Source organism: Heterocephalus glaber, unplaced genomic scaffold, assembly GCF_053883595.1.
Source record: "Heterocephalus glaber isolate CG9 unplaced genomic scaffold, H.glaber_assembly_v1.0 deba00000621, whole genome shotgun sequence".
NCBI classification, from domain to species: Eukaryota; Metazoa; Chordata; class Mammalia; order Rodentia; family Bathyergidae; genus Heterocephalus; species Heterocephalus glaber.
In genome coordinates this window covers 6,555,810-6,578,906 of record NW_028258153.1, presented here as the reverse complement: position 1 = coordinate 6,578,906, position 23,097 = coordinate 6,555,810, and the positions used below count along the sequence as shown (strand labels likewise).

The 23,097-nt window shown below is 50.2% G+C and overlaps 1 protein-coding gene across 9 annotated transcripts; it reads left to right on the top strand.

The window, feature by feature from the left end:
• Nucleotides 1-6,873: 6,873 nt before the first annotated feature.
• Nucleotides 6,874-19,231, top strand: Slc11a1 (solute carrier family 11 member 1). 9 transcript variants are annotated; one of them, XM_004864592.4, is made up of 15 exons: nucleotides 6,926-7,067; nucleotides 7,655-7,788; nucleotides 8,741-8,863; nucleotides 9,200-9,319; nucleotides 13,776-13,882; nucleotides 14,218-14,288; nucleotides 14,605-14,672; nucleotides 14,836-14,991; nucleotides 15,407-15,565; nucleotides 16,727-16,816; nucleotides 16,940-17,059; nucleotides 17,415-17,564; nucleotides 17,898-17,971; nucleotides 18,730-18,883; nucleotides 19,025-19,231. In XM_004864592.4, exons 1-15 carry the CDS (start codon nucleotides 7,010-7,012, stop codon nucleotides 19,136-19,138), a joined length of 1,698 nt encoding a protein of 565 aa, XP_004864649.1. In that variant the 5' UTR covers nucleotides 6,926-7,009; the 3' UTR covers nucleotides 19,139-19,231. The 9 variants fall into 9 exon arrangements, 8 of the variants coding, with proteins under 8 accessions (XP_021099905.1, XP_021099902.1, XP_021099904.1 ...); XM_021244243.2 differs by lacking the exon at nucleotides 15,407-15,565 and having other exon boundaries at nucleotides 6,875-7,067; XR_002389304.2 differs by lacking the exon at nucleotides 17,898-17,971 and having other exon boundaries at nucleotides 6,877-7,067.
• The last annotated feature ends 3,866 nt before the right edge of the window (nucleotides 19,232-23,097 follow it).

Below are 23,097 nucleotides of genomic sequence, written 5' to 3'. Positions count from 1 at the left end.
ACTATGTAGTTCAGGCTAGTCTTGAACTCACTTCATAGCCTAGGCTGGCCTTGAATTTAGTGATCCTCCTGCCTCAGCCTCCCAAGTACTGGAATTACAGGCATACGCCACCACACCCAGCTTTCCATCTCTACTTTTGATATCCCTAGGGTACTGACAAAGCCCATAGACCACAGACCTCTTTCAGTCATCTCCAGTGTTTCTTCTGCTCATCTGTGCCAAGCATACACACAGCCATGCATGGGTATTAAGTTCTGCACAATTTTGGCAGATGTGGTTTAGAAGCCACCTTGACAGCCAGCATACTGAACAGCTCCAGTACCACAAAGATCCCTCTAGTCACCCTTTGTAACCACATCTGTCCTCCACCCCACCTAGCCTTCACCCATGGCAACCACGAATCTGATCATCACTTCTCAAACTTTGTCATTGCAACAAAAGTTATTTAAATGGAAGAATAACAGTATGAAACCTTGTGAAATTGAGTCTTTTCACTCAGCATAATTTCTTGAAGATTTATCCAAGCAACCGTATGTTACAATACTACATTTCTTTTATTGCTATAGTAATCCCAGGGTGTAGTACTGCAGTTTGTTTGCCCGTTCACCTGCTGATGGACGTCTGGGATGATTCCAGTTTGAGACTACAACAAATACAGCTGCTATAAACATTCAGGTGCAGGGTTTTGTGTGGACATGGTTTTAATTTCTCTGGGATAAATGCCCAGGAATGTATTCTATACTATGGATGTACCATGGCATTAACCATTCACCTGTTGAAGGATATCTCAGTTATTTCCAGTTCTAGCTCATTGTGAATAAAGATGCTGTAAAGATTTGTGTACAGGTTTTTATGGGAACATAAATCATCATTTCTCTGGGGAACATGAGCAGGAGTGCATGGGTCATCATATGATAGTTGTATGCTTAGCTTTTTCTTTTTTCTTCTTTTCTTTTTTTCCTAATGCTGGGGATGGAACCAAAGAGTTCAATGTGCTAAGCAAATGCTCTTCCACTTAGGTACATGCCCAGGCCTGCATGTTGCATTTTTTAAGACATTTTCATTGCCTGGCATGATAGCACACAACTGTAATCCCAACACTATATGAGGCTGAGGCAGGAAGATTGAAAGTTCAAGCAGCCTGAGTAATTTAGCAATTTAGCAAGACCCTGTCTCAAAATAAAAAAGGCTGGGAAGGGTCAGGGATTTAGCTCAGTGGTGCTGCTGCCTGCCTCACAAGCACAAGGTCCCAAGTTTGATCCCTGGTATCAAAAAAAAAAGGCTGGGGATGTAGCTCAGTGAAAAGACACTGGGTTCAATCCTCAGTACAGAAAGAAAAACGAAGAAAGAAAGAAAGAAAGAAAGAAAGAAAGAAAGAAAGAAAGAAAGAAAGAAAGGAAAAGAAAAGTTGCAAACTGTTTTCAGAATGGCTCTACCATTTTACAATTCCACCAACAATATATGAGCAATTTAGTGTCTCCGTATCCTTGCCAACATTTGATGTTATCCATTTTTAAAAATTTATTTATTTATTTTCATTCATTCATTCATTCATTCATTCATTCATTTAGTGGTGTTGGGAATTGAACCCGGGCCTCACACAAGTACCCTACATCTCAGCTCCATTATTATTATTATTATTTTTTGGTACCAGGGATCTAACTCGGGTCCTTGAGCTTGCAAGGCAAGAGACAGAACCACTGAGCTAAATCCCCGGCCCCCCACTATTTTTATTTTAGCCATTCTGATAGGTATGTAGCAAACTCTAATCATGATTTTAATTTTATTTCCTTAATGGCTAATGACAGTGAACATCTCATGTGTTTATTTGCTATCTGAATATCTTCTGCTCATGACTTTTGCCCATTTTCATTGGATTTTTTTTTAATTTTTAAGAAAGACTATTATTTGACTGGTTATTTCATGCTGGCTTGACATGTACCCCTTATCACAAGTAGCTGAAGTGCAAGAGAAAGGCAGATACCATTTTGGAAGCTTTGCCTTGAAATCCAGCAGTCACAGAGAAGGAAAGTGCCTTCAACCAAACACTCTGTTCAATGATCTCGGTGAGACCTCCAAAATGATATAGTGCACCAAGTAATCCAAATAAGCAAAAATAATCCAAACAAGGCAAATAGTGTAACTCCCAACCTGCTAGATATCTGAAACTTGAGGTTGTGTTCTCTAAAATCAAAGAATGAATTCTAGGAACAATGGAGGTTAAGAGTAGGAAAAATTGGGCTGAGGATTTAGCTCAGTGGTTCTGCTGCCTGCCTCGCAAGCACAAGGTCCCAAGTTCGATCCCCAGTACCAAAAAAAAAAAGTAGGAAAAAAAGATAGCTTCTGTCTAAGAGAGACAGAAGGGGGACCAGAAAGTGGGCTGCCCCTCACTGGATTTCTTTTTCCAGACAAAATCTCGCCATGTAGCTCAGGCTGGTTTTGAATTTGCAGTGATCCTCCTGCTTCAATTTCCCGAGTGCTGGGATTACAGGTGTGCACCTCCACACCCAGCTGTTTTGGTTTTTTTTTTTGGAGATAAAGTCCTGCTATGTAGTGAAGAGTGGCTTTAAACTGGCTAAATAGCCCAGGCTTGAACTTGCAGTCCTGCCTCAATCTTCCAAGTGAGCAAAAGTGATTTTTTTGTTGTTTTTTTGTTTTGGGTTTTTTTTTTTTTTTTTGGTACTGGGGATCGAACTCCGGTCCTTGTGCTTGCACAGCATGGTGAAACCATAGCTAAATCCCTGGCTTAAAGTTTTTAATTTGAAAAATAATTTTTAATTTGAAAACATTCTAAAATTTTAATTTGAAGTCTAGTTTACTAGTTTTGCTCTTTATGGATCGGGCTTTTAATGTCAACTTTAAGTAAACTGTCACTCTACCCAGGCAGGTTAGTATACAGCGGCAGACCCAGATCCAGGGGGAGGCTTTGCAGATTTCCGGGGTCCTTCTCCTATAGCTGCTCTCTGATGCTCCTCCTAGGACCCCACCTCTTAACCACTACACTAAACTGCCTCTTCTGGAAGTTAGAGGCTGTGCAGGATGCTGAACAATGGCTAATCAATTATCCTACAGACTTCCTAACTGTAAGCAAGGCCCCCAGCCTGAGTGTGGTGGAGCACACCTATAATCCCAGCAGTGTGGGAGGCTGAGCAAGTGAATCACAAGTTCAAGCCCAGCCTGTGCAACTGAGAGACTTAGTGAGAACTTGTGTCAAAAAATTGGGGAAGGGCCGGGAATTTAGCTCAGTGGTTCTGCCACCTGCCTCAAAAGTGTAAGTTCCTGAGTTCAATCCCAGGTAGCAAAAAAAAAAAATGGGGGAAGAAAAAGGTCTGAGGATGTAACTCAATACAAAGGTGCTGGGTCCAATCCTCAGTACAGAAAAGAGCACAGAAAGAAAGAAGGAAGCCCTCAAGGATGCAGAGAGGAAGACATCCGGTCATCCCCACAAGAGCCCGAATCCAAGGTAGTGACTAGGAAATGGAAATGGGTACAAATCTGAGTCCAGGGATGATGACAGTGCCCTGAGCAATAGGAATACACAGTGATCAGCCTGATGCTGCTGTCTTCCCTCAGAACCAATCATTCATTATTCTCCTCACTCCCCGACCTCTCCAGCTCCTCTGACCTCCCCATCATTGAGGAGCCAGGAAGCTGGGTGCCCATCCCCACCCTCAGCTCCCAAATGTCATCTACAGTTTTTTACTCAATGTGGAAATCAATCACATTCCAGATTCACTCTGGGCCTGAAGAGCTCCCTAAGAGGAAAATTCTGTCTCTCTCTTCTCAACACTCTGATGCTAAACATGTGGGTTTTCCACACCAAGCCACTCTCTAATTCCCTGTGGACACCAATTCGGTATCTTACAGTGTGACTCAACTGAGACCCTAACTAGTTAAAGTTAGTGCAAACCCACAGGTTAAGGACTCAGTACCCAAGACTCACCCCATTCTGGACAACAGTTGCAAATAAGGATCCCCAAGTTACCCATACTTCTGTCCAACTTGACTACAAATCAGAGGTTCCCATGATCCTCAGGTTTGATAATCTGTGGCTCACATAACTCAGGGAGCTGACTCAATATTACTGGTTCACCATCAAGGATGCAACTCAAGAACATCTAAATGGAAGGGCAGATAGGGCAAGGGATTGGGGGTGTAGAGCATCTATCCCCTCTCAGCTGGGCCACCTTCTCAGCCCTCCATGTTTTTACCAGAATCTCCCTGAATCCCATGGCCTAGGATTTCAGGCGGTTCGATGACGTAGGCATGGTTGGTTAAATCATTGGCCATTGATTATGCAACTCAATTGCTTGGGGTGGGGGCTGCTGAAAGTTCCAACCTTCTGATCACATATTCAATTTCTCTGGCAACCAGCTCCCATCCTCCCAGAGCTGTTACTGAGCCACACCTTGTTTTGCCCACTGCACCAGATGTCAATCACTGAAACAACAAATTTTGCAAAAGAGATTATTCAGGAGGTAGCCAAGCATGCGAAGAAGGGAGAATATAAATCTGAAATCTGCCTCCTCAGGATAGGGTTTAGGGATAGTTATGGGATAAAGAAGCCTTGTGGGCCCTGGGGATGTAGCTCAGTGGTAGAGCACTTGCCTAGCACAGGCATGGCCCTGGGTTCCATCCCCAGCACCACTCCCCAGAAAGAAGTAGGCTAATTGAAGACTCTGGGAAGAGTGAGTAGAAGTAATCAGTGGTCTTTGCACGTGTAATTAAACTTCACAGCTCTTTAGAGGGTGCATGTTCAGAAAACTGCATTAGCAGCTGGGCGTGATGATGCACGCCTGTGATCCCAGCACTTGGAAGGTTGAGGCAGGAGGATTGCAGTGAGCTCGAGTCCAGCCTGGGCTACATAGTGAGTTCAGGGCCAGCCTGAACTACAAAGGGAGACCCTGCCTGAAAAACAAACAAACAAACAAGCAAACTCCATTAGTATGAACAGAGGGTGCTTTTGGCCCTCTGAAATTAAAAAATCACCCATCAGGCACTGGGCAGGCCCAAGTGAAGAGTGGACAGTTTCAAATATAGCAGCCTTCAAGTCCCTTAAAAGATAACCACTTTCACCATGACCCACACTTCAGAAGTACTATCTGCAGCAAAGCTAGTGGGGACTAATGATACATGGCTCAGCTGTGTGGCCTCCAAAATTAGTGATTTTTGTTTTTGTTCCTTGAGATGGGATCTCACTATGTAGTCCAGACTGGCCTTGATCTAGTGATTAGCCCAGGGTAGCCTCAAACTTGCAATCATCCTGTCTCAGCCTCCTGAATAATGGGATTACAGGCATGTACCACCATGCTCAGCCTCCAAATTAGTAATTTTTTTTTTCAAATTAGTGATTTTTAAAGTCAACTAAAGTTAATTTTTTAACAGTAACTGAAAAGCAAGTGAAGCTAGAGGGTTTATTCAGGTTTTCCTTAATTGCTGTCTCCGTTTCTCAGGTGTGTGGAGGATGATTGCATTGGGGAGGTGCTATGCTCATCAGGGGACTCTTCATTGTTAGGAAGTGGAGCCTGATGGGGGGGGCGGGGATCACTGGAAGCGTGGCCTGCAAGGGTGTGTTCTAGTCCTCCACTTCTTCCTTCTGCCTCTGCTTGCTGGTTGCCACGGGTTGAGCACCTTTTCCTCAATCATCCTGTTTCTGCCTTGGAGCCAGCTCACCACGGGCTGAAACCATGAGCCAAAATGAACTTCTCCCCCTTTAAATTGTGGGTGTCAGGTATTGTCTCTCAGCGATGATGAAAGTGACTAAGCCAGTATGTGATATTCTTATCTTCTCTGAGCCCTGCAGATATGGAAGTTGGAGACAATCCAGGTCTTGAATCTTTTTAGCAGAAAAGGAAGGCTGCAGGGTAGGAGGCATGGTAGATGTGAGGGAAGTGGAGGAGATGGAAGGGGAAAGGGAGTCTTACCCATCATTGTCCAGAGGCAACAGGTGGATAACCCTCAAGTGGAATCCAGCCCATAAGTGTGTTTGCTTGGATTACACAATACTTCCATTTTTTTGAGCCTAATATTTAAAAAGTATACATAGTTATGTGCTAAAAAAATAACATTTCAGTCAGTGACAGACTCCATATGTTACTGTGATCCCATAAGATTATATCGCCTAATGACATTATAGCCATCTTAGTTTGTACAAATACATTCTATGATGTTTACACAACATCAAAATTGCCTGGATGCATGGCAAAAATTGTCTGGGACTCTATGGGCACTGCGCTCCTCACATACGGGCTATGATCTATGTCTTGCTACAGTTTCCACCACTCTCTATTGCACCCCAACTCTGGAGCACAGGATCATTTGTCATTCACCACTAGACTGGCAGCTTACTCTCCATCAGTGCCTTAGCACCCGCATTTTTTACCTCTTAGCTAGTCTAAGCCTTTCATATAAGAAGAAATGAGCTCCAAGAGGGAAATATCTAATGACAACCTCAAGTGATCAGTGCAAAGCCAGGACCAGAATGCCAGTGCCCCTTTCTTCTGAAGACACTTTGGCCTGAATCTCTAATGTACATCCGAGTGGCAATGCCCAGAAAGTCTTTTGCTCCGAGGTCCTCAGAGGGGACAGAGGCCCAGGACACCATGAGGACTCCCTGGCTCCCATTGGGCCAACTGGTGATCTTGGAGCTCCCAACACAAGGGTCTGGCCATGGGGGTGGGGAACTATCGTAGGACCTAGCCACAAATACCCACATAGCAGGAAGTGTTTGAAATCAGAGCTCTTTGGGGAAGCACAGAGCACGGGGTGCCTGGAAGGGAGCCAGAGATGATATGGGGCAAAAGGCAGCCATGAGGGGAACAAAGGTTTACACTGTGGGTGACCAAGCCCTTCCGCCACAGCTGGTTACTTCTGCCTTTGGAGGGTGTTTCACAAGCCTGGAGAATGCAAATGTGCATCTGCACAGGGTGATGACAGTGATGGGAGCCAGAAAGGATGGAAGAGAGGGTGTGGGCTCCCACACCGGCTCACTCACAGCTCACTCACACAGATGGAAGCAGTAGAGGGGCTGCCTCAGAGACCACCTGACACCCAAGGCCTAATGACGAGTGAGTAGTGGTCTCCGGGAAAAGAGCCTGACTCAGGCAGGGGGCGACGTGGTGAGGAAATTAGGTCTGCGGGAGATTTGGGGAGCCAAGGAAGCCCCTGGTCCCCCATGGGTGTCCTCGTGGAGACCACAGTGCTGACACCTGACACACTGGTGGGTTGGGTTCTTCGTGTCCCTCAAAGGCTCTTGTTCTCTTGTCACTGGAGGCCCTGAAGCTTCCTTGCCATGAGAAGAGGTAGAGGACGAGGGATTGAGATGGAGGACGAGGGATTGAGATGGAGGACGAGGGATTGAGATGGTGGCCCCAGCTCGCCCTTCTCAAAGCCCGGTGTCTCTCTCTTGCATGCTTTGAGGCAAGAGACCTGGGTTTGGGGGTCTCTGTTCTCACTTGGGAAGAAGGTAATTCTGAAGCCTCCACCCGCTCTGGAATGGTGGGTGGAGGGGTGGAAGGGATGGACCTGAAATGCGGACCAGGGACCCTCATTTCTCCAGATTGACAAGAAGAGGGGAAGAGGAGGTAGATGGCTTGAACCCTGGGCTCTTGAAAGAAGGGGAATACTTAGCATGCCTCCTGGGGCCTTTCTCAAGGTGACAGGAGCCCCCAGAGGCTGAGCAGGCCCACCTATGGCTCCATCTCCAACCCACCACGTCCGGGGCCGCAGCAAGCGCCTCCCCAGCAGACCTACCTAAGTGAGAAGATCCCCATCCCGGATACAAAACCGGTGGGAATGCTGGGAACCTCTGGGGACTTTCAGGGTTGCCTAGATCCTCTGGGATCTCACAGATGGGGGGACTGGGCATCTCCCTTCCCATTCTGAGCAGCAGTGGCAGACAGAGGCAACTGCCCCGTGTCCGTTCATGTTCCCAGCACGTAGCTGGACTACTCCATAGTTGTTTAAAAATGAACAATGGCTTTCTGAAATGTGACTTTTCATCGCTTCTCGGCCTTTTGGCTAAGATCAAGTGAAATGTGACTTTTTGGTTGTTGTTACCTGGGTTTGAACTCGGGTCCTTGTGCTTGCGCAGCAGGTTGCGAAACCACTGAGCTAAATCCCCGGCCCCTGACAAGTGGCTTTCTGAATGAATCTCAGCTTTCCTATGAAGGGAGAGGGGCCTGGGACAATCAGGATGGGCACCTGGAAAGATCTGCTTTATTGAAAAATGCAGGCCCAGGCTATGGCCTAGAAAGAAGTGGAGGAGGCTGCAGGCTGGTGGCCAGGACACTGTCACCTGCATTGCCAGAATCTCCATCAGATCCCTGGGTTGACAGGCCAAGCCCTGCACAAGGGTGGGGAACTGTAGCCTCAGTGCACCCCAAAGAGGAGACCCTTCGGTCTGAGAAGGGGCCAGGAGGCTTGGCCCTCACCAAGCACCGTCTTGGGGCTCTGGGATCCGCTAAGCCAAGCCTTCCGGAGGCAGGCAGGTCAGGTACAGGCTTGCTGCTGAGGCTGCATCCACCATGACTCAGCAAACCCTGCCGATTCTGCCACCCTGGGCTCTCCCCTGTGCCCTGGACAAGGTGGTGGAGCTCTGGGGATGGACAAGGAGGGCAGGGCTGGCCTGAAGGGCTGAGCCGGGGCTAGCCAAGGCCAGCTGGTGGTAGCTATACCCAGGACCAGCCCCTCACCCCTTCCTCCCACATCCTTCACTCTCAACCCTCCCCATCACCCCCAGGGCACATTCAGCCTGCGGAAGCTGTGGGCATTCACAGGGCCTGGCTTCCTCATGAGCATCGCTTTCTTGGACCCAGGAAACATCGAGTCAGACCTTCAAGCTGGTGCTGTGGCTGGATTCAAAGTGACTGAGTTGGGGCTTGTGTGAAGGCCCTGGGGGGGGAAGGAGGTGACCCGGGTGCCCAGGTCTCCACCAGGACACCCAGGCTAAGAGGGCAGAAACCTCAGCTTGCCCTGTTTCCCCAGGGCAGCTGTGAGGATGGTTTTCCTGGGAGCCAGCATCAAGTGCAAATGGGCCAAAAAAGGGTTCCCAGGGCAGCTCTGAGCATGGGGCGGGTGGTCTTTCCACTCCGGCTCTCCCACCCTCTCCCCATGGAGTGTCCTTGGTCTTGAAGGTGTCACCTGGTCTGGGTCTTCTAGGATGACCCCTTGGCTGAAGGTCTCCCCTGTCTCCTCACAGCTGCTTTGGGTACTGCTCTGGGCCACCGTGCTGGGCTTGCTCTGCCAGCGACTGGCTGCCCGGCTAGGCGTGGTGACAGGCAAGGACTTGGGCGAGGTCTGCCATCTCTACTACCCTAAGGTGAGTTTGTGGCGGTGGGGCCAGGAAGGAAGCACAGATGCCAAACCCCAAGTGGCCATCGCCAGCTTCCATGATCGAATAAACCATATCCTCACCCAAGCATCTCAAATCCAGTTGCTAGATAGACTGAGGCTCAGACTGAGAAGGACATCAGAGATGGTAGGCTTGTTCCACAGAAGGCAGTGAGTTGGGGCAGCCCGGAAATGCTTATTGCTGGGCTGGGCCCTGGGGACTTAGCTGCTGTCAGTGCCCAGATAGGAAAACTGAAATCACACCATGATATAGTTCAAAGGGATTTCGTCCAGGCATCTAGTCACTTCAGGTGTTGAAGAGCTGGAGGAGCAAGGGCAAAAGGTACCACCAAAGCTCAGAAAGTTACTACATCTCCAAATCAAGCCCAAGAGGCACCCAGAACCCAGGTTTGGAAAGAAAAGGCGAGACAGGAAGTCAGGCTTGCTCCTATATAACAATTCTCTCTTGGGAACTAACCGGGGTCCCTTGGGAACTATAGTATATCCCTCTGAGGGCAGCACACCCAGTCACCTAGTAACTGCCCTCTAGGCCCCACCTATTACAGGTTCCCCTGCCTCTCGACATCTTCACACTGGGACCAATTTCTACCACACAACCCCTTAGGGGACACACTTAGCCATAGCCACAGCCAACCCACTGCCCTGAGCACTCCTCACAAAACCTAACTAGATGCCCACTGGCAAGGCTCACCTGAAATGTAGTTTGCAGGCTTCTAGCTCTGCAGTGAATGGAAAGATGAATATAGGACTGAGCCAACTAATAAATTGTTTTAAAAACATTAGTGCCTATTAATTTTACAAAATACTGGGTTTTGATGTGGTATTTTCATTCATGTATATATATTTTTTAATATACATATTTTGATCATACCCACCCCCCCATTATTACCCTTACACCTCCTCTTCCTTTCCCCTTATTCCCCTCCTCTTGTCTAATAACGGTCTTCCCTCTACTTTCTGTCATCTTTTTTAGATTCTACATCTTTCTCAGTCTAGCTTATCTCACTTGGCATGATGATTTCCAATTCCATCCATTTTCCTGCAGATGGTATTGTTTTATTCTTCACAGCTGTACAATATCCCACAATGTGTATATACCACATTTTCTTTACCCATTCATCTATTGATGGGTACCTAGGCTGCTTCCATATCTTGGCTATTGTAGATTGTGTTGCAACAACCATGGACATGGAGGTATTCATATAGTATTAATTTGCTGACATTAATTCCTTCAAGTATATACCAAGGAGTGATATAGCTAGGTCATAGGGTAGTTCTCTTTTCAGGGGGGCGGGGTGTGTCATATTGGGGACTAAACCTATAGGTGCCCTGTCTGAGCTACTTTTTTCTTCTCTGAATTTTAGACAGAGTCTCCCTAAGTTGCTCAGATGGGACTTGAACTTGCAATCTTCCTGTCTCAGCCTCCCAGCATGCTAGGATTACACCATAACACTTGGCTCTATTTTCAGTTTTTTTGTTACCAGGGATTGAATTTAGGACCTTGCACTTTCGAGGCAGGCATGGTGCCACTGAGCTAAATCCCTGGCTATTTTCAGTTTTTTGAGGAATCTCCATATTGATTTCCATAGTGGCTGTACTAATTTATATCCTATCATCAGTGTAGAAGAGTTCCTCCCCCTGCCCCATATACTCACCAGCATTTATTATTTTTCATATTCTTTTTTTTTTTGGTACTGGGGATCAAACTCAGGACCTTGTACTTGCGAGGCAGGTGGCAGCTTCACATTCTTGATTATAGTCACTCTGACTGGTGTGAGATGGAATTTCAGTATTGTTTTATTTGTATTTGCCTAATGGTTAAAGACGTTGAACTCTTTTTTTCAAATGCTTATTGGCCATTGGTGCTTCTTTTGAGAAGTCTGTTCAGTTCATTTACCCACTTACTGATTTGATTTATTATTTGACTTCTTGGTGTTGTTTTTTTAGTTCTTTATATATTCTAGATATTAATTCTCTGCTGGAAAAGTAGCTGGTAAAGATTTTCCCTCATTCTGTAAGTTGTCTCTTTACTTTGTCAGTTGTTTCCTTTGCTGTGCAGAAACTTTTTAACTTGATATACTCCCATTTATTGATTCCTGATATTATTTCCTGTGCTGTTGGAGTCCTATGAAGAAAGTCTTTGACTGTACCTATGGCTTAAAGTGTTTTCCCTATGTTTTCTTCTAGCAATTTCGAATTTCATGTCTCATACCTAGGTCTTTGATCCATTTTGCATTGATTTTTGTACAGGACGACAGATAGGGATCTGTTTCAGTTTTCTACAAGAATATCCAGTTTTCCCAGCACTGTTTGTTAGAGTTTGTCTTTTCTCCAAGGTATATTTTTGGATCCTTTGTCAAGAATCAGATGGTTGTAGCTGTGTGGATTTGTCTCTATGTCCTCTAATTTATTCCATTCATCATGTTTTTTTGGTTTTTTGTTTTGTTTTGCCAGTACCATGCTCCTTTTGTTACTATGGCTTTGTGGTATAATTAGAAATCTAGTATTGTGATTCCTCCAGCCTTCCTCTTTTTGCTTAGGATTGCTTTGGCTATTCTGGATCTTTTGTGTTTCCATATGAATTCCATGATTTGTTTTTTTCTAGTTCTGTGAGAAATGTCATTGGAAATTTGATGAGGATTGCATTAAATTTGTAGATCACTATCAGTAATATGGTCATTTTATTTAATTTTTATTAGTACATGTTTGTAGTACATAATGATTACATTCACTGTAGGGAGTTGACACATGTACATAACACATCTTAATTCTTTTTTCACTTCTTTCCTTTCTCCTCCCTCCATCTCTTGGTCAACTTAGCTTTTGCAAAAGATCCATCTCCCTGTTTCGTATCTTTTATTTTGCTCTTTGTTTATATTATGAGTCTCTCATATAAGAGAAACCATACAATATTTAAGTTTATGTTTCTGATTTATTTCACTTAACATTATGGTCTCAAGGTGCATCCATTTTCTTACAAATGACTTGTTTATCCTTCTTTATAGCATTGTGTATAAATACATTTTCTTTATCCATTCATCTGTTGATGGACATATAGGCTACTTTAAAGATTTAGTTATTATGAGTTGTGCTGTTATGAAGAGGAGTATGCATGTATCACTATAATATGATGTTTTTAACTCTTTTGCAAAGATAGCCAGAAGGGGAATAGCTGGAGCAAATGGAATTTCTAGTTTTAGTTTTTTGTTTTGGTACTGGGGATCAAACTTGGGACCTTGCACTTCCGAGGCAGGCGGCAGAACCACTGAGCTAAATCCCCAGCTCTAGTTTTAGTTTTTTGAGCCATCTCCATACTGATGTTCATAATGGTTTACTAGTTTACATTTCTGTCAGCAATGTAGAAGTGTTCCTTTTCCCACGCAACCTCACTAGCATTTGTAATTTTATTTTATTTTTGGCTTTTTGAGATAGGGTCTTGTTATGTAGCCCAGGCTGTCTTCAAACTTGTGGCTATTCCCCTGCTTCAACCTTCTGAGTGCTGAGATTACAGGCCTGCATTACCACACCCAACTTATTATTTGATTTCTTGATGATAGCCATTCTTTCTGTAGTAAGATGGAATCCCAATGGTGTTTTAATTTGCATTCCCCCAAAGGCCAGAGATGTTGAACATTTTTCATGTATTTAATGGCCATTTGTATTTCTTCTTTTGAAACATATCTATTAATCTCACTTGCCTATTTTTTGATTAGGTCTTTTATCTATTTGGGGGAATCTTATTTTTTGAGGGTTGTTTTGGGGGTTTTTTGCTATAAATAAAACTTTATTCTTTAATTTCACTTTTTTTTTTCTTTTGAGACAGGGTCTCACTATGTAGTTCAGGCTATCCTTGAACTCACTATGGAGCCCAGGCTGGCCTCGAACTCACAGAGATCCTCCTGCCTCAGCCTCCTGAGTTGAGTCTTTTATATAGTCTAGATATTAGTTCTCTGTCTGAGGAATCGCTGGCAAAATATTTTTCTCATTCTGTAGGTTGTCGTTTTCACTCAGTTTGTTGTTTAATATGGCTATCTTAACAATATTCATGGTGGGGCCCGGGACTTAGCTCAGTGGTTCTGCCACCTGCCTCGAAAGCACAAGGACCCAAGTTCAATCCCCGGTACCTACCCCCCAAAAAAGTAGAAAAACAATATTCATGGTCATAGGAGGTCTTTCCATCTTCTAGTGTCTTCAATTTCTTTCCTCAGTGTTCTCTAATTTTCATTGTACAGGTCTTTCACCTGTACAATGAGTTAGTCTTTAGGTGTTTTTATTTTATTTTTGAAGCTATTGTGCATGAGATTGTTTTCTCGATTTCCTTCTCAGCTTGTTCATTATCAGTATATAGAAAAGCTATTGGTTTTTTAATGATGATTTTGTATCCTGACAACAACTTACTGATGAAGGGCCTTGTTCTCCTATAGGTGCCCCGCATTCTCCTCTGGCTGACCATTGAGCTGGCCATTGTGGGCTCAGACATGCAGGAGGTCATTGGCACAGCTATCGCACTCAATCTGCTCTCCGCGGGACGGTACCACTCCAGGGCGCACCTACCTTTCAGCCCAGAGCTGGAGAGAGCTGCCGCTTCTTCCCCAGGCTGTGTCCCTCCCGAGTCCATTTTATCCTGAGGTCCCGCTGACATACACAGGGCTGAAGCTCCTAAGCCCCTGCCGTGCCTGGCCGCTCTCCTGGCTTTGCCCTTCCTGGGGTTCTCTGTACCATTTCCCATACACTCCGCTCCCCTCGCCCTACTGTCCAGGCGTTGGTTCCTGCTTGAAGGCGGCCAGATTCCCCAGTGTCCATCCCTGAGGGTGGGAGTCCTCGACCCTGGAGCAGGTGGGCTCACCTAGGCCACTGTGGTTTCAGAATTCCACTCTGGGGTGGCGTCCTCATCACCATCGTGGACACCTTCTTCTTCCTCTTCCTGGATAACTACGGTGAGCGATTTGCACAGCACAAGGATGGGAGGGGCCTGCTGTGGGCGGGGCCTGAGGACCGGCTCACCTGGAAGGGGCGTGGCTTCTGCTACTGAGGGGTCAAGCTAGCTGTGAGGCTTGAGCACGTTGCTTGGGCTTCGGTTTCTTCATCTATTACCTGGGGGAAAGAACCGCACAGACGTCAAAGGGCACTGAGGTAATAGTGTAGGTTAGCCCTCGGCACAGTCACTGCAACAAAGTGCTCAAAATATTAGCCATAATTGTTTGTGTTACAGGGTTTGGGTTTGTTTGTTCTGCTTCTTTACCATGCCCCTAGGGTTGCGGAAACTGGAAGCTTTTTTTGGACTCCTTATTACCGTTATGGCCTTGACCTTCGGCTATGAGGTGGGAAGTCCTACCTGCACCCCGCCCGCCTTCTCTCCCATCCTCCCGTTTACCCCAGGGGCTGGGGGAACGGCCCCTACCCAACCTCCTGGCTGCCGCCATTTTGGGAGAATCCAGAACGGGTGTCAGTCAGCGTCGGGGGCTGACCAGGCTCTCCCCACAGTATGTGGTGGCGCGTCCCGCGCAGGGGGCGCTTCTTCGGAGTCTGTTCCTGCCCTCCTGCCAGGGCTGCGGACAGCCCGAGCTGCTGCAGGCCGTGGGCATCGTTGGCGCTATCATAATGCCTCACAACATCTACCTGCACTCGGCCTTGGTCAAGGTGAGCGGAAGGGAGGGGAGGAAGAGACGCCCCCTTTCTAGACCTGGCCGGCCCTGCCTTGAAGCCTGGACCCCAACCCCCTGGCTCCTGACTTCAGGACTTTAGGCAGGAGCTGAGTCACTATTTATTCAACCTATAATAATGATGTATGCCTGGCGTAGTGGTGCACAGCTGTAATCCCAGCACTTGGGAGGCTGAGGCAGGAGGATGTGAGGTTCCAGCCCAGCCTGGATAACTAGTGACTTGGTGGGACACTGTCTCAAAATGAAAAATAAAAAAGGACCGGGGATGTAGCTCATTGTTCAATCCCCAGTACCAATAAATAAAATAAATAAACAGTTGAGGTTTGAAGGGAACATGTGTAGAAGTGGGAGGGTGGGGACTTAGGCCCTTTCCTTGCCTTTGGCTTTCATAGTCTCGGGAGGTAGACCGAGCCCACCGGGCAGACATCTGGGAAGCCAACATGTACTTCCTGATTGAGGCCACCATTGCCCTGTCTGTTTCCTTTGTCATCAACCTCTTCGTCATGGCTGTCTTCGGGCAGGCCTTCTACCAGCAAAGCAACCAGGACGTGGTGAGACCCCTTCCCCAGGCAGGCCCAGCTCCGTACACAACGCCCTGGAGCTCATGACTGCCTCCTTCTGAGTCTGCCTGGCTCGATTCTCTCTCCTGATAATCCCATTGTCAGAAGACAAGCAGCATTTACTGAGCAAATAATTACTGAGCACTGAGATAGACCGGGCAGCTCCTGGACCGTGGGGTCGAACAGTCAGTGATTCCCGCCCCCCCCCGCCCCCGCAGATTGCATAGAGAGGGGTCAAAGAGACAGGAGACAGACCACTGCTACACAGGACCACTGAGAAGTGAAGCTGTGGTGAAGCATAATTGGCAGCTGGGAGAGGGGCGGCCAGGAAAGCCTTCTACTTGGAGGTGACACTTTCATAGTGACTGAGCAGGCACCAGCAGCTCTTCCTGGATGTCTGGGATCTGGATCTGTGTCTGTCTGTGGTTCAGAGTGGAGCTGTCACAACTTCCAGCCATTGTTGGGTGCTTACCTAATGCTGAGTATTGTGGGGGAGGTGTGGCCAGGCCTGCTGGGACAACTGGCCTTGCTATGTGACCTGGGGTGGTAGTTTACGTCCCTCCCTGGGTCTCATCCAGTTCTTTGGCACAAGGAGACAGGGCTAAATAGTGATTGAGAGCACTTGTCTTCAACACAGGTGGTGGCCTCAGCAGTGTGGGAAGTGGGTGGGCTGTGAGGAAGAGTGGACTGCTGGGCATCTGAATTGCCTCTCAGTGGCAATTCCAGCTCTTACGAACCCAAGAGAGGCTGGAAACTGAGTTCCACGTAAATTCGTCCAATTTTAAACATTGGTAACAAATTCACATTAAAGAAAAAAACAAGTCAGATTCAGTGGTGCACTCCTGTAAACCCAGCACTCTGGGAAACTGAGACAGGAAGATCACAGGTTCAAGCCTAGCCTGGGCAACTTAGGGAGACCCTGTCTCAATGTAAAAATAAATAAACAGGGCGGGGGATGTAGCTTAGTGAAAAGGCCTTGGGTTCAATCTCTAGTTCAGGAAAAGGAAGGAAGGAAAGAAAAAATGTTAGTCAAACAGGGTATGAGGCCAGATTCAGCCTTCAAGCCACCGGTTTTGACTCCCAGCAAGACCAGGGGAGCTGATTTTCCAAGACTGACTGTGCGCTTCCCATCTCCCTGCTGCTCCCCCGCAGTTCAACGTTTGTGCTAACAGCAGCCTCCACGACTACGCCAAGATCTTCCCCAGGAACAACCACACAGTGTCGGTGGACATTTACCAAGGAGTAAGCTCAGGGCCTTGCAGACGGACACGGTGGGTGGGATCCAACCCTGCTCTCGCCACGCCCACCTCGGAGCCCAGCCTCGCGGAGGGCGGGTCCACACTCTGACCACACCTCTCCCCGCAGGGCGTGATCCTGGGCTGCCGCTTCGGCCAGGCAGCCCTCTACATCTGGGCGGTGGGTCTCCTGGCTGCGGGGCAGAGCTCCACTATGACGGGCACCTACGCGGGCCAGTTCGTGATGGAGGTGGGCTGAGGGTGAAGGAGGCCTGTGGTCCAAGGAGGACAGGCACATTCCTGGGGCTCAGACACCGGGCCTTAAGGCAGCCCAGAGCTCAGCGCTAGAAAACTGAGCTTCGGAGAGGTGGGGCGGACAGCTTGGGGAAGCCGCAGGTGCAGGACAACCAGGAACCTGTTCCCAAAAGCCGTTCAGTCTTTCCCCCATTTCTCTCACCCGTACCCTATCCACTGATTGCGCACCAAGCAGCTCCCATTTCAGATATGGGAAACCAGTGTCCTCCAGGTGGGAGGTGGGCTGAGAGACAGAGTCCCTCTTCAGGAGCCCCCGGGCTGCCCCCATCAAGGTCCCTACCCCCATCCAGGGCTTCCTGAAGCTGCGGTGGTCTCGCTTCGCCCGGGTCCTCCTCACGCGCTCCTGCGCCATCCTGCCCACCGTGCTGGTGGCTGTCTTCAGGGACCTGAGGGACCTGTCGGGCCTAAACGACCTGCTCAACGTGCTGCAGAGCCTGCTGGTGAGGCCGGGGTTAAACAGAAACATAGCAACCCCTGTATCCTAAACCCACCTTGCCTCAAGGCTCACGGGACCCCACAGCCATCCAGGGGTCGGAATCACCCTGATTCCAGTTTTACAGATAAGAAAACTATGCACCAAGTTAGGTGACCCCTGGCAGAGCCAAGATTCACACTGGGCAGCCCCCACATCCTGTTCCTGTGGTGGAAGGCAGAGGAGCTGGCAGGCCCAGAGTGGATGGGGGACTCCAGGCAGAGGCTGTGGAGCCCCGGCTGTTCCTCCCCCTGCTGGAGGAGATGTCAGTCCCTCACCCTCAGCCTGGGGCCTTCTGCAGCTTCCCTTTGCTGTACTGCCCATCCTGACATTCACTAGCATGCCGGTTGTCATGCAGGAGTTTGCCAGTGGCCGGTGAGTACTCCCATGGTGTGCCCCAGGGCTAGGACATTTGGTCCCCACAGCCACCCAGAGGTAGAGACTACTATTATCCCCATTATCTGAATGTAGCAACTGAAGCTCAGAGAGCCAAAAGAATTTGCTGAGGAACTGGGCGTGGCATTGCATGCCTGTCATTCCTGCATTGGAGGGGGCTGAGGCAGGAGGATGACAAGTTCCAGCCCAGCCCAGACAATCTAGCAATTTAGTGAGACCTTGTCTCCAAAAGAAAAGTAAAAAAAAAAATAAAAACAACAACAACAAACCAACAACAAAACCCGAAAGTAAACTGGGCCAGGGATTTAGCTCAGTGGCACCTTGCCTGGCTCGAAAGTGCAAGGTCCTGAGTTCAATCCCAGGGACCAAAAAAAAAAGTAAACTAAAGGGGGGGGGCAGGCTGGAAATGTAGCTCAGGGTGAAGGCCCCAGGTTCAATCCTCAGTGTTTAAAAAATAAATAAATGAAAGAACTTGCCCAAGGCCATGGGGGGGGGGAGGTCAGGAATCTAGGGTGGAGGCTCACCCACCCTCACCTCACCTCACGTCAATTCCTGCCAGTGTGGAGCCTGGAGGGCCAGGGACAAGGAGTCTATCCGCTTCTAGCCCCACAGCCGAAAGCCGGCTTTGTGTATCCTGTCCCCAGCTCCAAGCCAGCTGGGCCACAGGAGGAGGCAGGGAGAAGGTAATGCCCGTGCTTTGCCGGCATCTGCCCAGTCACCTCCCTCCTGTCACCCAGGCTAAGCAAGGTGGTCACCTCCTGCATCATGGCCCTGGTCTGCGCCATTAACCTCTACTTCGTGGTCAGCTATCTGCCCAGCCTCTCCCACCCTGCCTACTTTGGTCTCATAGCTGTGTTGGCTGCAGCCTACCTGGGCCTCACTTCATACTTGGTACTGTAGGGCTAGGGGTGCCTTGGGGAGGAGGGAGCGGAGGAGAACATGCCACCTTGGGGGAGGGGAAGGGAGTGCACACAGATGGGGGCTTCCCAGAGGTCCTAGCCCCTTCTGCATTCATGATTGCCCCTCCCCCAGGCCTGGACCTGCTGCATCGCACTCGGAGCCACCTTTCTGACCCACAGCTCCCACCAGCACTTCCTGTATGGGCTCCCTGAAGAAAAGCAGAAGGATGGGGAGAGCTCTGGATGAGCCCAAGGGTGGCAGCCAGACACTTTTGGAGGCTGGCCCAGTGGGGTCCTTGAAGACTTGCTATTTTTAATTTAGATAAATGCTTAACCTCTGGGTCTGTCTCATCTGTAAAACGGGGGCAACCACCACTTTGACATGAATGTAAAGCACTTTTACACAGTACTTAGCACTTGTGGGTTTAAAAAAATCATTTAAAAATATTTATTGATGATGGGCACGCAGGCCCTGTAATCAGCACTCCGAGAGCCCGAGGCAGAAGGATCACAAGTTCGAACCCAGCCTGGGCAATTTAGCAATTTAGTGAGACCTTACTTTAAAATTTTTTAAAAGGGCTGGGTATACAGCTGAGTCCAAAGGTCCTAGCTTCAATCTGCAGTACAAAAGAAAGAAAGAAAGAAAGAAGGAAAGAAAGAAAGAAAGAAAGAAAGAAAGAAAGAAAGAAAGAAAGAAAGAAAGAAAGAAAGAAAGAAAGAAAAGAACTGAGCACTTATAAGAGTGACCCAATAGACACGCGGGGAGGGAGTGGAAGTGACACAGTCTCCAAACTGGCACTTAAAATAGAGGCTTACAAATACTAAACAAACACCAGCTTCCTTTTCTTCTAAAGAGCTAGGAACACAAGCCCGGAAGGCTCTAAAGCCCTGAGAGCCCTCAAACCTCTGGCTGGCTTGCGCTCTCCGCAGCTTTAGCCGCACCTGCAACCCGTTTCCCGGCAGTAAAATGAGGCGCGGTTATAAGGAACCCAAGAGTCCGTGCCTCCCGGGCCCAGTGCCCTTGCTATCTCCCCAAGGGACCGGGCAGACAGGACTCCCACGCTGTGCGGTTAATGCTCCGTCGGCGCTGATAGCTGGCTCCCCCTAGGGGCAGGGACGGTCCCGAGCGCCGGCGCTCTCGCTGGGCGTCACCCTTCAGGGCCCAGCGGAACTACTGGGCCGGCGAGAACCGGAATCTCCCGCCGGGGGGTGCAGAATCTCCAGCAAGGAGGTGGGGAGTAGCTGTGTGGGCCAGGGAACCCATTCTTTCACTAGGAGCGGCCGGGCACCCCTTCGCCCCGTGCGGAGGCTGTACTTTACAGACGGTCCCTAGGCTGTTTCTAGGCTCCCCTAAGTCCCACCTCCTGGCTCCCTGGGCTCCTCGGACCCCAGCCTGAGAGCCGCGGGGAGCAACAACGGGGTGGGGCGCCAAGTCTTTCACAGGAGTTAAACTTGGGGCAGGTGGGGTGCCTGCCCGCACCCCCGATTTTCCGGGGACCCATCAGGGCCGGCGGCCCGGCTCCGCGCTCTGGTTGGAGTGCTTGTTTATGATAAGAATTTTTTCTTTCTTAAAAGGGCAACGATGAGAGTGGGGCCCACAAGGACGGGATGGGACAGGTCTGTTGCAACCGTGGCAACTGCCAGTGAGGGTGCGGGGAGAGAGGGCCGCCCACTGCTTGCTCTGGGCTTGCCTCTGGAGCGGACGGGACCTACGCGGCCGAAGAATGGGGCGGTGGGGAAGAAGGGCATCGCCTGAATTCTTCTCCAGCTGCGCATACGTGTCCCGGCCGACCCTCCCCCCCATTCACTTGATATCAACTGGGCGCCAGTTCTGTGCCCGGCCCAGTGCCAGAGGCGGGGAGGAAGCAGAGTCCCAAATTAAAGATGTGAGCTGAGCTGTCAAGGAGTTCAACCCCAGGGGACAAGTTCAAGTTCCTGAACAGCAAGATGAGGCTAAGGGCACCTGACCCTGCCTGACCAAGTGAAACTAGGGCCCGCCCGAGGAGGTGACCCATGCACAGGGTTTTGAAAGAAGAAAAGAAAGAGGGACAGTCCCACGAAAGTGAGTGTGGCAGGGCAGTGTCTGGTGTGCACCGTGCAGGGAGTGGAACCTCCAAGGAGACTCCGGAGCCTGTGGAGCCAGGCGATGCAGGCTGCTCACAGGAACAGTGAGCCTAGAATTGGAACCGGGGCCAGAGATGATGAGGCACCGCTGAGGAGTAGTCCTGGGCCTGGCAGGAGTCAGCCACCAGCGCAGGACCCAGTCATGTTGTGCCACGGAGGGCCCTGCTTGGGGCTGCCCTCACCTCCGCAGTAGCCCTGGTCCCCGCGGCCCCCAGACTCAGCGCAAATAAGACCCTGGGTTCCGGGACAGGAAGCCTACTGAGGGTGCTCGGCCCCGCTCACTGTGCTGCCCCCTTCACCCTGCTTTTCCAGCCCCATGGCATGTGAGCAGGTGGGCGCTGGACAGAGAAGACACTTGGCCTCGTTGCCAGACAGAATCCTGCTGAGTCCCCCCACCCCCCACCCTGGGCCTAGGAGCATCCCCGACAAGTGATAAAACAGATACAGATGATAGGGGGACAGCAGCCGGTGTGGACCCACACACACAAGCAAAGAACTTCCTTCACCCTACCCCCCGGCGTGGGCAGAGAGCTAAAAGGCTCCGGACCAAAGGCGTGTCCCCCTGCTCGCTGGGGGCAGCAGGGATGCGGGGGGCGGGCTGCCCTGCCCGGTTCTCCGACCCGTGCAGCCCCCCCCCCCCCCCCGTCACAGAGAGGATCAGAGGGAGAGGGAGGAGACCGCACCGCCCAGTAGACCTGGGGCAAAGCCAGCGAGTCGTTCGGTCCCTGACCCTGCACTGCCTTTTGGGGTCCCTGCGGGTCGGACCCAGAAGGGCGCTGGCTCTGGGAGGCAAGGCCGAGTCCCGCTTGGCCCCGGCTGGAGGGCTGGGCTTGGCGCTGCTCTTCTGGGAGTTCGGTTTCCTTAGCTGTCACGGGAATACGAAGGGGGTCGCTCTAAAGAGCAAAGGAGATTAAGGGCACTGCCAGATCAAGACCTGGCGACAGATGGCCGAGGAAGCTGATAAAGTGCAAGGGTGGCGTTCCTGCAGATGCCCTGGGCACAGGAGGGGGCCGGGGTGGGCTGCAGGCGCGGGCCCGCCCCCCACACCCCGTCTGCCGGGCCTCCCCCGGCTCCCTCGGGCAGCGCAGGCTGACAGGCGCCCCGGGCGAGCGGGGCGAGCGCGAATCCAAGGCCGGACTGGGCCGAACGCGCCAGCCCCGCCCCGCCGCGGAAGACGGGAGGAAGTGCCGAGGCGCGTCCGTCAATTTTTAAATTGTGAACACAAAATGGAAACGATGAATGCAAGGAACTTCGTAATCGGGTGGGGGGGCACAGACCTCAAGGTGCGCTACACACGCGGGCCTGGAAACGCAGAGCCCCCTCCCCTCACGGTGTCCCCACAGCCCCGCCTGGAACCTGTAAGAGAGTCCCTAAACAGTTGACACTGGTTCCTCTGGGCACTCGGAGCCAGCACCCTCGAATAAGGCCGGAGTGGTCGGGGAGACCTCCGGTTGGTGGGAGGAAGCGTTCGAAGCCCAGGGCGTATGCGAAAGCCTTTGGCTGGGGAGAAGCCTGCTCCTCCGGACGCAAACACGGGTGGCGTGGGCGCTGGCGGTGGACGTTCGGGGCGACCCGCGAGGTAGTGAGAGTTGAAATTTTCACACCCGATAGACCAGGATCACAGGGCCCAGAGATTGCAGTGGCTGGAGGCAGTCCCAGGTAAAGAACCTAATTTTGTGGATTCCCAGAGCTATTTGGACCTACCAGTAGTACTAGAACCTTCGATCATCCACTACGTCCCTGCGAGGTGGCTTCTACCAACATCAGGCAGAAACCCCATTTTATAAGTAAATTAGCGTTATCCCATTTTCCAGATAAGCAGGCCGATAAGTGCCTGGTGCCGGGCCCTCCGAATCTGCAGAACCCGAGCCGCGCTGCCTTTAGGCGCTACAGGGTGTTGGCGCTCCTGGCCTCGGACCCCTGGCTCGGGGTCCAGGAAGGTGGGTCGGGTGTCCGCCCTGCCACGCAGCCGCAGTGGCTCCGTCCCGCCGGCGGGCGGCCGGAAAGGAAGCGACGCCCCCTGGATCTCGGCAGGAACCCAGCCCGGCCCGCCTCCCCGCCCTCGGAGCTGCGCCGGCCCCA